Raw genomic sequence first — 14,747 nt, 5'->3', positions numbered from 1 at the left:
GGTATCTCGTTCCCATAGTGTCGTCACCGACGCAGTTCGAGTTCCCTCGAAGGGGAACGTCTCGGGTTATGTATGTAACCCTTGTTCCCCTCGAAGGGGAACGAGACACTGCGTCGGTCCACCACACCTCACCCCGCCTGGAGTGCCTTGCTTCATAGAAAGCGCTAATGTGTCCTATGTGCCGGCGTGCTTATATACCCCCTCCGGTTACGCCGTCACACACTACCGTTCTAGTAACACCAATAGGATTGGAGTAGTTTCATTCATAGTTCAGCCCTGCCACGCCCAGGGGGGTTCCCATAGTGTCGTCACCGACGCAGTGTCTCGTTCCCCTTCTCGGGGAACAAGGGTTACATACATAACCCGAGACGTTCACTTGGCAACAAGTAAAGATATGCATTATCTACAAGGGCTGTCATGGCAACAGCATAGTAACTCACCTTTTGGTTGACGGTGTGGGCAAATCCACATTGGTTTCTTCAGAGTTGGTCTGAGAAACAGAGAGGGATGGATGGATGGATGTACAGACAGATACATTGAGAGAAAGACAGAGAGAGGGAGAGACATACAATAATGATCTCACAAGGGACAAGCATACATTATTTCCTCGCTTGACAAGGCCGTTCTTTTTCTTAAACAATCACAAAGCCAGAAAAACCTTGGGATTTATTTCATGTTAATATTGATTCTGTGATAAAGTAAAAAAACACACTGAGGCACCTGAACTGTTATCGTATAAGGCATGATTCAATTTGATATCCCCGCCATTTCCCAAGAGACTGTACCTCGCCATTAAAAAAGAGGAAGGAACTTCCAGCCATTGAGTTGTCCAGGAAATCATCAATCTCCACTGACTCCTGGTCCACTTGTGGTGGTACCTGCTCAACAGACACACACTAATGTTCACACACACACACACACACACACAAACACACACACGCGCACACACACACACACACACACACATTCAGCTTCATGTTTTGTCTATAGGAGGTACCTTTAAACCTTGCTTGTGTTACAGTTTCGGGAAAGTTTGCATTACCTTGCTGCGGCTCATTCTGAAGAGTGTGAAGACGAGCAGGTAGAGAGGGTAGACGATCAGACAGGTCACAACACCTGCTGTCACAGTCTCTCCATTTAATGAAGCAAGCCTCGACACGGCCCGCGGGCTGCAGCACAGGATGGCATTTAGATGTAGGAACAAATCACCAGTAGTTATAATATGGACACAAAGACAGGAAGACAGAAAAAAAGACCTATACCTGTATCTTTTATCCACCACAATGCTGTACCAAAGTGTGTTGGCCAGCACAAAGAGCTGCAGTAACACAGCGCAGCACGTGGCTCTCTGCAGGCGGGTGAAAGGGCTGCGGGGGGGTCTAACCCACAGCGACAACCACAGATGACTCTCACACAGCGCCCTCTGCAGCTCACAACGCAGGAGGCGGGACCGCTGAAGAAGCGCAGCCTCCTCTGCAGGAAACAGGAAGTAACACAGTGTAGTGAACAAACCATAGACAGTATTTAACTGGACAAAGCCACCCCACTGGTTTGAATGGAGAGCAGTAAAGCCAGTTTTGTACAATAAAATACAACTACAGGGCTGCTTCCTGTTGGCACCAGCGTTTACTGCGCATGATCGTGCAGCATAACCGTGGTTTAATGATGTAGAGCAAATACCGTAGTTCTGGTAGTTGCATAGCTGCACTAACATAAAGTTTCATGGCTCAGTGTGTTTGTCTGAGTCAAATCGTCTCTGTTAACCAGCCCACCTACGAGGCTCACCTGTCAAACACCAACGCAGCGTCACTGGGGGCCAAATATTTTTTTTAGATTGCCAAGAGTTTATAATCTAAGCAATACGGTTACATCTCTCATGTGCAACGGGATGTCACAGGGTTTTGACGTCATTTTTGGGCCTACATGGAACCCTCCATGCAGGCTTTGGTCGGCTTCACTCTTCGATCTCTGGCTTACCCCCTTGCAACAAACAGGCATCAACCATCAGCAGATGCTCATCATGGAGGATTTGGTCGTAGTTTCTTACCTGAGGCCTCCACCTCAATCTCTACCCGTCCGTCAGTTCTCTCATTGTCGACTGACAGCCACTCCTCAACCAGGAAGTAGTAGCTACTTCCCGTCTGCAAGTCTTTGACCAAGACGTACTGTAGCATCCACGCTGGGGAAAGACCTAAGGGGAGGATCAAGAAATGATCGTTGCAGGAAATTTGTTTCAATATTAGTCTATTAACCTCTTTTCTGATGACAAGTCTCTGTTGTGTGTGCGCATGTTAATCAGTACCCTTGTTGTCGTGCCAAATCCGTATTTTCCAGACACTGCCCAGGCTGGTATCCGTGGCAATATGAAAGATGTCAAGAGTGTTGCGTGTGAAAGCTCCTCTGCTGTCAAGATGCCGATGTCCACTGCGGCTCTCACGTCCATACAAACTGATTCCCACATGAGCCGTGGTGCCTGGAGAAACAGAGAGAGACTTAAACTGACTATTTCTACAAATTCTGAACTCTGCAGAGCCTCTTCCTTTTTTATCAACATGAACATGATATGAACACGTTTTGTGGTAACATAGTTTAACACATATGTCCACTTTTTACCATCCTGACAGGTGTCTAACAGTGTGCCCCTCCCTAACTCACCTGCCCCTCGGCTCCAACCAGTCTTGACCTGGATCTCGTACTTGAAGAGTCCGTCTCGGCCGCAGAGTGGAACCACACCAGCCCGGCGGAGATCCAGCTGGTCCAACTTGTGCAAGATGGCTGCTGCCACAACATAGCTAAGTAAGCCCAACACGCACACCAACAGCACAACCAGGCTTGGTGCACCAGAACGCTCCTGAAAGACGAGGAAATGTGGTGAAACAAGTGTGCGTTTATCTGGCGCATGTGCACAAAAGGTCTTTGTTTGTGTGATACTGACCGGCACTTTAAAGCTGATGGCATTGGCAGGTACAAACAGGCCTGCTGCGAAGGCTGTGAGGTGCCTGGTGCGACAAACAGCTCTGCTGGCGTTGGTTTCTGCCAGGGGCACCATACCATCTGTCCGCCACTGCTTCTCACTCTCACTGAAGTACTGACACAAAGAGGCAAACACCCCGACCTCCAGATGAACGCCCACAGGGCGCCCACCGGGGCTGCAGGCCGTGCTCACGTTGATAAAGTAGTCCAGAGTAGTGTCGTACGACCTGTTGAACACAGGACAGAGGAATCGAATCCCAGACACAAACTCCCAAACTCCCAAATGAAATACCTTCAGTTGCTACTAAATGTTTATCATTCTGAGCTACTTTTGTGTGCATGTTTAGTACACATTATATTACATGGCAGTGGATGAACAAGGGCTCTTACTCTGGCGACAGGAAGAAGGTATATTTCCTGTGGTCAAGATCTTGCCCCCTGGTCATACGGAGTTGGATATATTTCTTGTCTGTGCAGTTGAACTCATTGGGTCTGTCATGTAAATGAAGGTAGGCTGTGATGTATGGCTCCTCCATGTCCTTTTGTCTTTTGTCCTTCTCTCTGGTGTCTGGACAAGGAAAGGAAAAAATATAGAGGAGAATGAAGTTGGGCCAAGACATTAACCCAACACCTAAATATAAAAAGGATAGAGGTGTAAGAAAAAATTAAATAAAAATAAATAATTAGGACTCTATTAATCAAATCACTTTTAGGAACCATGGTATGTCACCAATTACCAAACCAATTATATATTTCACTAAAGGCCCGCCCTTTTTTGTGTTCCAACCCAATTTATTTTTGGTCAGAATGCTGAGGCTGGTTTTGTGGTTTTGTGTTGGCAGAAAAGGCCTAAAAGTTCAGTTAATTATAAAAGGTGAAAAGAAGACACCATAGTCTGTTGTATTAGATTAAATGGTGAATTGTGTACAGTTTCTAATTGTTTTCCTTTCTTTGTTGTTTAACAATATATATTTCTGTATTCTGGTCCTGGCTAGGCTGGATCTGGAGTCTTGTAAGCTCATGCAGGCTGGGCATAACTGTATATATGAAATAATAATTAAACTTCATTCATTCTTTCAGTCATTCATTTTGTTCAACCTCTTTGTGCCAGTTATGTCAATGCCTCTACAGAATGTATAGTAGCAAGCTATTCAAAATTCACACTGCCACTCTGTTAGGCTGCAATTACTGTTTCGGGACAGATTTATAATTATTATATATCATTTCTATCATTAAAATTGCATTAGATGTTCCTATTTAAATTAATTATAAAGAAACTGAGGTGTACCAAACCAGCACAGTATGGTTCTTTATCAATCCCAGATTGCCATTTGACAGCTACTTGGACTCAACAACCGTATAAACAACAAAAGAGAGAATAATAAAAATGAAAAGACTACAAGAGGTCAACCTCTTTTATAATTAAGTCCAACTCAACACTACTGCTGTTACACACAGATTTCTCAAAAATTTCACAATTTAGTAAGCTTAACCAATGGGCATGTTTATTGTACTGAATTAATTTTTTTGTCTACCCCCCAGTGTGTGCAGTGTGTATAGTAACTCACTTTTGTTGCCAGTGGTTTAGACATTAATGGCTCTGTTTTGTGTTATTTTGAGAGGACAGCAAATTTACAATGTTATACAAGCTGTACACTCACCACTTTACGTTGTAGCAAATTGTTTTTTCTTCAGTGTTGTCACGTGAAAAGATATAATCAAATATTTCCAAAAAGTTGAGGGGTGTACTCACTTTTGTGAGATACTGTATGTGATGATTGTGAGAGCTCACCTTCCAGGGAGGTGAAGTTGAGCTGCACAAACAGCCCTGCCTGTCTGTTGGTGTTTCCTGCGCTGACCCTGACGATGACGGAGTCGCAGTAGCTGATGTTAACAGCTCCAGCTGTGGGGACCCCTCCGGTACCAGAACCCTCAGGACCTGCTTCCGCTCCACCACTTCCATTGTTAATGGCTACAGTGATGGCTAGACTATCGTCCAGTCCGGAGATGGGAATCTGGGTGCCATTTTCAGTGCGGAACTCCATGGACGCCACTTCGGTAGAGACGGTATAGTTTGCCACATAGTTGAAGGGGAAAGGGTTCGACTCCACCTGGTGAGAAAAATCCCAAGAGGATGTGGAGGAAATTAGCTCTGATGAAGTGAGGGTAAAACAGAAATACAAAACAAGACCACAAGTTCTCTCTGTGAGTGTGTACCCGTCCGTCTGTTCTCTCATTGTTGTGAGGGTAAAACAGAAATACAAAACAAGACCACAAGTTCTTTCTGTGAGTGTGTACCAATGAGAGACTTTGGCACCAGCAGATTTTAGGCTGCCAAGTTTAACAGCGATCAAACAGTTTCACAGGACAATTTTGAACTCCACTGAGTGGTTTCCATCATGTTATATGTGTCCTGATGTTACCTGGAACAGAAGCTGCATGATGCTGTTTCCTGCAGCGGCTATGCCAAGACTGTTGTTGAAAGCTCGGGGAATGGAGAACCGCTGGCACTCTGAAAAAAGAGGAGAATAGAAGATTAAACGTGGTGAACGTGTTTCTGAACAGTACTAGATTTTTACTTATTATTTTTATTTTTATTATGAAGAAATTGATGAAAGTTACCACCTATAGGAGACAAAAAATTTCATCAGCTCATGAGACACTAAATACACAAGCCCACCTGGACTGCTGTTGTCATGGTAGCAGAGCAGGCTTTGGGGGTCTGCCAGTTTTCCCGTGGCAGCGATCTCGGCTCCCCTCAGCACAAGCGGCTCCTCATTGAGCACACGGGCGTGCATGAGGATCAGCATGAGGACTGAGGACAGGCTGTAAGCCTTGGCCGCCACTCGCAGAGGGTGTTGCTCCAGTGAGGAGGGAGGGGGTTCTAACAGCATGCCTCCTTGCTCCTCACCAGTGGAGGAAAAAGAGGGGGTGAAGTGGGGTGAGGGGGAATCCACGTAGGCGGGCTGGAGGTAAGACTGGGATGCTGACTGGCTGACCTGATGGATCAGATCACCTGGAGGGAGGGAGAGGATATGAGATAAGGTTAATAGCAAAGGGAGATGAGAAGAGGGAAAAAAGAAAGGTGGAGAAAACGTTACAGCTGCACAGTTTCCTTCACTGTCATTTGTTTGATTGATGATTCTTATGATACTAAATATAAATCTTACAGTATCGGACAGAAAGCACTGACTGATTTGCATCAAAGATTTACTGAAGATGGTTGAAATGCAGAATAAAAAGGCCTTCATGGGCAACATGACTAAATGATTTGAATCCTGTAAAACAAGTTGAATAAATACATATATTATGAGCAAGAGTAGCAGTTTTACAGTAGATCTATGCTATTTGTAGCCACACTTTGCCACATAGCACTGCCTCCAATCTGATGCATAGCTTCATCACTAGCTAAATAAACCAGTCAGGCCTTCATAATAGATGTTATAGACCAAGCGCAGGATCTGGTTATAAGCAACAGCAGTCAGAAGGCACTGTCCTCCGCTTAGCCATAAACATGCAGGGTCCTTAGCTCTTCCTACAAATTACTTTTATTCAGATTTTGAGACCAACAACACTGTTCTGAAAGATGGGAACACCAAGGCAATTACAGAGACACAGAAAACTTTCTGCCTTACCCATGATGTTCAAGATGTTGTCAGCTATCTCAGTGGGCGTGACAGTGCCCTGCTTGGTGTCACTTTGCAGTATCTCAAGCATGGACTCCAGCTTGTTCAGAGTGCTGTTCTGACACTCTTCACAGATAAACTCTCGACTACCCGCCTGGAAAACACACACACAAACACACAAACTGATCATTTGTTTGCTTTCTTGACTGTTTCATTCTTTCTAACTTTATTCTTTGTCTTTACTAATTGCCCTTTTTTCGTTTGTTTTTTTATTTTCATGCCCTCTTTCCTTTCCTCACAACTTCCCCTCGCTCTCATCCTGCTCACCGTGCACTGAGCCAAAGCAGCGGAGGTCTGCTGGATGTCGTTAACGGTGTTGAGGTCTAGAGCAGTCAGAGCTCTGGTGATGTTGCTGCGGACTCTGACCCGGTAACTGCGCTCATGTTGGGACACCCGCACTGACTCCCTGGTCTGCTCATACTGGAAGAAAGTAAATACAGGTATAAGTATACTTCATGTATTATCAATTGATGAGTGATTGGACTGATAAATGTATTAATCAATGTTGGTTTGCAAAGCCTACCTCATTTAGGACTGTAATAAGAGCCAATGATAACTCTCTGACCCTCTGGGAGTCTCCTTGCTCCAACAGCTTTTTGAGTTCGCTGTCTGTCAGCTCAGACAGCCAATGGGGAAGGCTGCTGTATTCAGGGGGCGGATCTGGCAGCACAACCTCAATGGAACTGGAAAACAATATCCCATTACGGGATAGAGTGTTTTTAACTTTGCTATATTTGTCTCGACCTGGATGTGCATGCATTTGCCTGCATGTGAGTGCAAGGACAGTAATATGGTTTAGCCACCTCAGGGACAGGATTAGAGGGTTTGATGTTAGGATACATTTTTTTTTCTTTTCTCCCCCAAGAATCAGATATATTTGTGAATGCTATTTAGCCATGATGGCAACGTCAGTTTTTTGGTCCACTACTTAGGTCCAGACTAAAATATCTCAACACAATGATACAGCCTCACAGATCATGGATGTAGACTCTTGTGTAATGTCTCTGTGGTTTGATATCAGTGAACTTTGTGCTCTCACTTACTAAAAACAGAGAAATGCACTTTTTCCAGTGTTGTTGGTTTAATAAATGGTGCTTGTTAACCTAACTACTGTATTTATAATAAGAGCATACATTAAAAATATGTTTTCTGACATAAATGTACAGTAATATTAGTTGGACCAGCATCCAACTTTCTTTTACTGGAGCTGCTGCTAGATCGCGTAATAATTAAACAATTGATGTAAGAGTTGCTAAATTCACTGTTCAACACACAAAGAGCTAAATAATAATAAGCGTGTGGTGAAAGACAAAAACTTCGAAGAAGGCAGAGATTTATGGTACTGCTCAGAAAATCTGTACAGGCTCAGCACACTATAGTAGCTTGGGAGGTAAACAAAATTAAAGTTGAAGGACTGAACTTATTTAATTGGCCTCGCTGCTGCATAACTGAACTAACCAAACAACAAAATGTACTTTACTTGTTAAATGCAGTGATGGCAGCTCCCTGGTGGTCCTCAACTGTGATGGTAACAGTTACAAGGTGATGGGATGAGCTGAAGCCTGGAGGCAGGAAGGCTGAGTGCTCCGGGCTGCTGCCTTTGTACACACAGAAGTCCTCACAGTAGTCCTCTCTGCAGCGTGTCACCAGTAGGCTGTAGAGCAAAGGAGTCTCTGAGACGCCTAGATCACTGTAGCCTGGAGGCAAGAGAGTGTGGGAGACAAAGTGAACAGACAAGATGACGATCTAGGGAAATAGTAAATAAGTGTGATTGGACAGATTTAACAAAATCCAAAACATTGAAAAAAATCGGGGAAAAATTATTAAAGCATGCCTTCCTTCTTCCTACCTGAGCAGATGAAGTGCAGCCGGTCCAACAGTGTGCGTATCCTCCAGCCTTCACCGTCTCCATCTCCCACTCTCAGCTGACACTTCCCCCCATCCGGGGGCATATTGTGCCGCAGAGTGATGGAGGCGGCGCCCTCGCCATCCAGACTGCTGTCGGTCACGTGCAGGGTAAAGATGTAGGATTCTCCGTGGCGCAAGACACCCTGCCGCAGCACCAGGTTCATGCCATCACTTCCTGTGGTGGTGGAGGAGGAGTCTAGGACCAGAGTCTTGTTCTGCAGCGTCATGGCACTCCAACGCTGAGAAAAACACAGAGAAAGATTTTACTAAAAGCAAGATACATTTGGTGATTTCTTCAGAAATACAAAGGCACTAATAAATTTAATGAGCAGCAATTAGCCAGCCTAAAAGCCCTGATTAAAAGGTAGGGACTTTTATGTTTCTTTCTTAAATTGTTTTGATTTTTGCCTTATAGTGTTTGGTTTACTACAGACTAAACATTTGGAGCCAGCAGTGACCACGATATAGTTTTTGGTGAGTTTTTTTTTCTGGATAACAGGTTATGAAAAGGCGGTAATTAAGTTGAGGATGCGAGGCACACAATGGAGAATAACAGCTTTAAAGAAATAGTTCAACATTTTGGAATATACAATCGCTTTCTTGCAGAGACTTGGATGGGAGGACTTATACCACTCTAACGTCTGTCTGTTCAGTGTGCAGCTAATTGCCTGGAAAGCTTATAAAACACCAGCACCCAACTCTCTGTAAAACCCAAACATTTTACACTTTTACATGTTTTTTTGATAGTGAGGCCTATGAGTACATTTCTTACTGTGCCGTGTCCATATTGTAATTTAAAGTCTCTCAGATCAGCAGACCAGTGTCTACTGGAGGTTCAGTATAAATCATAATCAGCACTGTATGAACTCCAGCTTTAAGTGAGCTCTTTTGTTGACGTTATTTCTGTTCATGTTTTTTTGTACTAAATGCTTTTATTGTGAAACGCTTTGTAACTTTTGTTTGGAAAAGTGCTACATAAATAAAGCTTTACTTACTTTGATCGCTTTCACACAGGCTTTACACAGCATGAAAGAGGTTGAAGCTGTGGATGGAAAATCAACTTCTTCCAGCTGTTTCTATCACAGCTGATGCTATTCTTTTCCTTTTCTGATTCCGTGTAAGTGTGAGAACTACATGTAATCAGATATATGCAAAAAAAATACTAATTCAAAATTACCCTGTGTAGTGTGGAAACTGAAGTAATTATAAATAAGTGACCTAGGTTAGATTATAGCTGAGCACAGTCAGCTGGTATGTGCAATTGGAGGCGCGGTGACTCTTATCTTTCAAATTGTTTTCCTGCATTAGTAAGGACCAAACATATTCTCTCTGGCTCCACTTGTACAATGACCTCATTTTCACAGCCACACACTGTTGCCTGCATCCCAGGAAAAGTTTGAATAAAGGAGAGAGTTAGAGCAGGAGGCGGAGGGGGAATGAAAGGATCTGGAAATGTTGATTTCACTTGCAGTGACCTCATTCTGCAGTGAGATAGAGAGTTGGTTTTAGAGTGTGTGTGTGTGTGTGTGTGTGTTTACCCCACGATGAAAGCCCTGGCAGTTGGTGCAGGTTCCTCTGAGGTAGACATACGAGTTCTGGCTGACCTCATAGATGGACTGGGCCTTACAGGACACACACTCCAGATACACCATGGGAATATGGCCACTCTGGACAAGCACCTGTTTCACACACACACACACACACACACACACACACACACACACACATGCTATTTGTTGTTTAATCTTATATTTTATCTCATCAAACAGGGTCAATGTGTTTTTTCTAGCAGCCGCTTTTTGTTCCTGGTTGTTGAGCCACTTATTATTACTATTAAAATGTATTACTATTAAAATATATTATTATTATTATTATCTATTTATTATTATTATTATCTATTTATTAGTATGTATATATCTATATATATTTAAATCTATATATATTTAAGGATGAAAATGTTGACTAAACCTCTGCATTATCAATAATTCATGCTTACTTTAACACAGCCAAAGCCAAAACAAACACAACCGCTGCTTAAACTACATCTTACACTGTGATCCACCATCAACAGGTTTTTCAACACTGGTCCGTTTCTTCCTGATTGCTATGTGTCACAAATTACAGCGTGAGCCACTATTCTGACAGCAGAAGTGGACCTGGTAGTCAAGAGGGCAGTGAGTGAGTGACAAATCACTTCTAACATGCTCAACATGTTTGAGTAAGAAAAGACAGAGGAGGAACATAGCACTGTCCTCTGTTTAACATGATGTAACAGGGTTGTTTGAGGAAGTATACAACATAAGACTGCAGCCAGCATGAGATTTGGGCTCTCAATTGTATATTTAGTACTTATAAGGTGTATACTGTATATAAGAGACAGATAAATTGGCTGGGTTGGGTCGCCCAATAATTGATTATTGCAGATATATGTTGGCTGACAAGTAACAAGAAATTGCAGTACAGATATGTCAAACTAGGTCTGAGGTAATTTAGAAAGAGTGTCACCATTAAGTAGTTTGTCCACCAAAGACCACCAACTGTATTGGTTGGGGTAAACGTATGTAAGATAAGATTTCTAAAAGCAAATATAACAGAACAATCAAAATTTGTGTAGCAGAACAACATTTTTTTTCTTCTTGTCAATCCCATTTATCATCTTGCGGCCCATTGTAGGGGGTGCCGACACCCGGGTTGGGAAACATCAACTTAAAGCATGCGTGTATTCATGTGTGTGGGAGAATGTGTGCACTTACAGTCTGTGTCGTGGACTCTGGCGCCATGCCATCTTTGCTGATGGTCAGTCTGAAAGTGTACTCAACGCCGGCCTCCAGCTCGGAGCCGGAGATTCCCAGCACCGGATCACTACAGCCCAGGCCAAAGTTCAGGCTGGAGCAGTGCTCAGCACCCTGCACACAGGAAATGGGAGGGAGAAATTGGGTAACAATTTTAGCAGTTTTAAAAATAAAACATGAGAACAGGGTTGGTATATTACAGCAATACTAATATTCTGAGTAAAGGTAGGTAATATATTGATAGAAGTGGGAAATTAGATTGAATTTAGTTAGAGTAAAAATTAAATATATGTTCATTGTAATGTAGACATTAACACTAGAAAATTCCATTCAAGAGGTTTGACTTAAATTTATTTGTCAATTTTTGAGTCATCTTGCTTATAAAGTCCTGCATAACTTCATATATCTGCGATAACTTTCATTTTAAGATCCCACAAGAAATTTGGTGGGTTTTTTTGTGTTTTTGTGCCCCTAAACTATGGAATAACCTTCCTCATGACATTAGAATAGCAAACTTGCTTGGTAAATTTTTAAAAGAAATGTAAGACTTATGTATAATCTGACTATTAATTTAGGATGGTTCTATTTATTTAGTTAAGTAAGTAAATAAAATAAAATAAAATAAAGTAAATAAAGAATTCTGTTGTTTCTTCACAATAACCACAACACTACAGATTTTTCCTTCTTAAAATCTTCTTACTTGTACAGATCTTATGAAAATGAAAAGAAGTCAACATTGTGTAAGAGTGATTTTTTTTCTTTTTTTTAAACAACTCAGTCTTTTCCTACAATTCTATTTGTATCCAAGGTCAGGACTGTGCAGGACATTTGATAAACTCTTTTTACTGTCGACTCCTTTTCTCTATCGTTTCAGCTTCTGTGCAAAACTGTTCTGCAGTGCTATACAGCTGTGAGTGTGTGCATGTTGTTTATTGTATGTGCAAGTGTGTAATTGTCAGGGTGGGGAGCAAAGCGCCAGCTGTGGAATGCTGAGTTTATCTCTAACAGTTACATAACCCTTTAGATGCCTGTCTGTTTAGATGTGCTGTACACACACACACAGGACACACACACACACACACACACACACACACTCCTGCAAGACACACCCATCCCATTGGGTCTTATATTGTGGTCTTTTGCTGCAAAGGCAGAATGTGTTCCCACCCAGCCAAGGAAGCCGTGAGCGTGAAAAACACTAGATGAATGTACGCTCACGCGCATGCACACGCAGAAACACACTCACAAACTATCCTGAACTGAGTTCTCCTCTTCACATCAATGCTGCTAAGCCTCTCTGAAGGCAGCTACAGTACTCAGGACCAGATGACCATTATGTAATTTTTCCACAGTCTCCTTCGCAGAATGTCCATCAAACTTAAAATAAGTTGTGAATTCACCATTAAAAAAAAGTACCCATAAAATGCTTGAGAGTAGAGTTTGGCTTGACAATTCAACACTCTTATTTTTATTAGACTCGAGCCAAATATTGAGAACATAGTGAGAGACAAAGAGAGAGAGAGAATCCTGTCTAACCACAGGAGCAAAAGCACATTGCTGTACTCTGATACTTGAAGACATTCATTTACCATTCACTATTCTACTAAATACACATTACATATGTTATATAAAAGGTGTAATGACCCCTCCTTTTTGCTACATATTACTATATTTAGATATCAACGTGTGGTTCAAATGTTGGCAACATCATTTTTACAAGTAGCTTTTCATTGACCTGACATAATTTTTATCTGTACTTCACCATCGCTGGAACAACAGAAATAAATCAAGAATAATTATTCTACTACTGACACTTTTTTAGTGACAAGTGAAAAGCAACAAAAACACAACCTGCCACAATTCCTCACACTGCCTGCAAACCTCTAAAAAGAACATAACAATCGTGAGGGCTTTAATGTACACTCACCGGCCACTTTATTAGGTACACCTGTTCAATTGTTTGTTAATACAAATAGCTAATCAGCCAATCACATGGCAGTAACTCAATGCAATTAGGCATGTAGACGTGGCCAAGACAACTTGCTCAAACCGAGCATCAGAATAGGGAAGAAAGGGGATTTATTTATTTATTTACTGGGATTTTCACACACAGCCATCTCTAGGGTTTACAGAGAATGGTCCGAAAAAGAGAAAATAGGAGGAGAGGAGCATGGGCAGACTGGTTCAAGATGACAGAAAGACAACAGTAACTCAAATAACCACTCGTTTCAACGCACAACACGTCGAACCTTGAAGCAGATGGGCTACAGCAGCAGAAGACCACAGCGGGTGCCACTCCTGTCAGCTAAGAACAAGAAACGGACGCTACAATTTACACAGGCTCAACAAAACTGGACAACAGATGATTGGAAAAACGTTGGCTGGTCTGATGAGTCTCGATTTCAGCTGCAACATTCAGATGGTAGGGTCAGAATCTGGCGTAAACAACATGAACGCATGGATCCATCCTGCCTTGTATCAACGGTGGTGGTGTAATAGTGAGGGGGATATCCTCAGTTGGCACACTTTGGAGGCCCAAAGAGTGCCCATCTTCTGATGGCTGCTTCCAGCAGAAAAATGCACCATGCCACAAAGCTCAAATCATCTCAAACTGGTTTCTTGAACATGACAATAACTTCACTGTACTCCAAAGGCCTCCACAGTCACCAGATCTCAATCCAATAGAGCACCTTTGGGATGTGGTGGAACGGGAGATTCGCATCATGGATGTGCAGCTGACAAATCTGCAACAACTGTGTGATGTTATCATATCAATATGAACGAAAGTCTCTGAGGAATGTTTCCAGCACCTTGTTGAAAGTATGCCACAAAGACTTAAGGCAGTTCTGAAGGCAAAAGGGGTCCAACCTGGTACAAGCAAGGTGTACCTACAGTGGGGGAAAAAAGTATTTGACCCCTTGCTGATTTTGCAGGTTTGCCCACTTACAAAGAATGCAACAATCTACAATTTTAATCATATGTACATTCTAACAGTGAAAGACAGAATCCCAAAGAAAATTCCAGAAAATCACATCATATGAATTTATAAAAATTGATGACCATCTGATGAGGAAAAACAAGTATATGACCCCCTACCAAACAGCAAGTATTCTGGCTCCTACAAGCCAGTTAGTCTTTCTTTAAGACACAGCCCCAATCCCAACCAATTATCTACATCAAATACACCTGCCTCACCTCGTTACCTGTATAAAAGACACCTGTCAACACCCAAACAACCAGCATCCAACATCACCACCATGGGCAAGACCAAAGAGCTTTCTACGGACATCAGGGACAAGATTGTTGATCTGCACAAGGCTGGGATGGGCTACAAGAGAATCGGAAAGCAACTTGGAGAGAAAAGATCAACTGTCGGTGCAGTTATCAG

At 42.5% G+C, this 14,747-nt stretch overlaps 1 protein-coding gene across 2 annotated transcripts in view; it reads right to left on the bottom strand.

Moving 5' to 3' along the window:
- The window catches only part of pkd1a (polycystic kidney disease 1a), a 71,832-nt gene that overhangs the window by 17,153 nt on the left and 39,932 nt on the right, over positions 1-14,747 (bottom strand). For both annotated transcript variants that reach the window (XM_046046659.1, XM_046046660.1), the window contains 19 exons: positions 11,321-11,473; positions 10,106-10,246; positions 8,509-8,806; positions 8,140-8,356; positions 7,183-7,342; positions 6,927-7,079; positions 6,609-6,753; positions 5,654-5,989; positions 5,397-5,485; positions 4,766-5,084; positions 3,364-3,541; positions 2,936-3,200; positions 2,656-2,851; positions 2,303-2,473; positions 2,048-2,191; positions 1,263-1,473; positions 1,043-1,169; positions 786-896; positions 441-490 (listed from right to left, as the gene is read on the bottom strand). In XM_046046659.1, the coding sequence (XP_045902615.1) occupies positions 441-490; positions 786-896; positions 1,043-1,169; positions 1,263-1,473; positions 2,048-2,191; positions 2,303-2,473; positions 2,656-2,851; positions 2,936-3,200; positions 3,364-3,541; positions 4,766-5,084; positions 5,397-5,485; positions 5,654-5,989; positions 6,609-6,753; positions 6,927-7,079; positions 7,183-7,342; positions 8,140-8,356; positions 8,509-8,806; positions 10,106-10,246; positions 11,321-11,473 (3,464 nt within the window). The remainder of the gene's footprint in view (positions 1-440; positions 491-785; positions 897-1,042; positions 1,170-1,262; positions 1,474-2,047; positions 2,192-2,302; positions 2,474-2,655; positions 2,852-2,935; positions 3,201-3,363; positions 3,542-4,765; positions 5,085-5,396; positions 5,486-5,653; positions 5,990-6,608; positions 6,754-6,926; positions 7,080-7,182; positions 7,343-8,139; positions 8,357-8,508; positions 8,807-10,105; positions 10,247-11,320; positions 11,474-14,747) is intronic.

Source organism: Micropterus dolomieu, linkage group LG04 (assembly GCF_021292245.1).
Source record: "Micropterus dolomieu isolate WLL.071019.BEF.003 ecotype Adirondacks linkage group LG04, ASM2129224v1, whole genome shotgun sequence".
Classification (NCBI taxonomy): domain Eukaryota; kingdom Metazoa; phylum Chordata; class Actinopteri; order Centrarchiformes; family Centrarchidae; genus Micropterus; species Micropterus dolomieu.
Note: the sequence above shows the minus strand (reverse complement) of the source record. Positions and strands in the feature narration are given on the sequence as shown.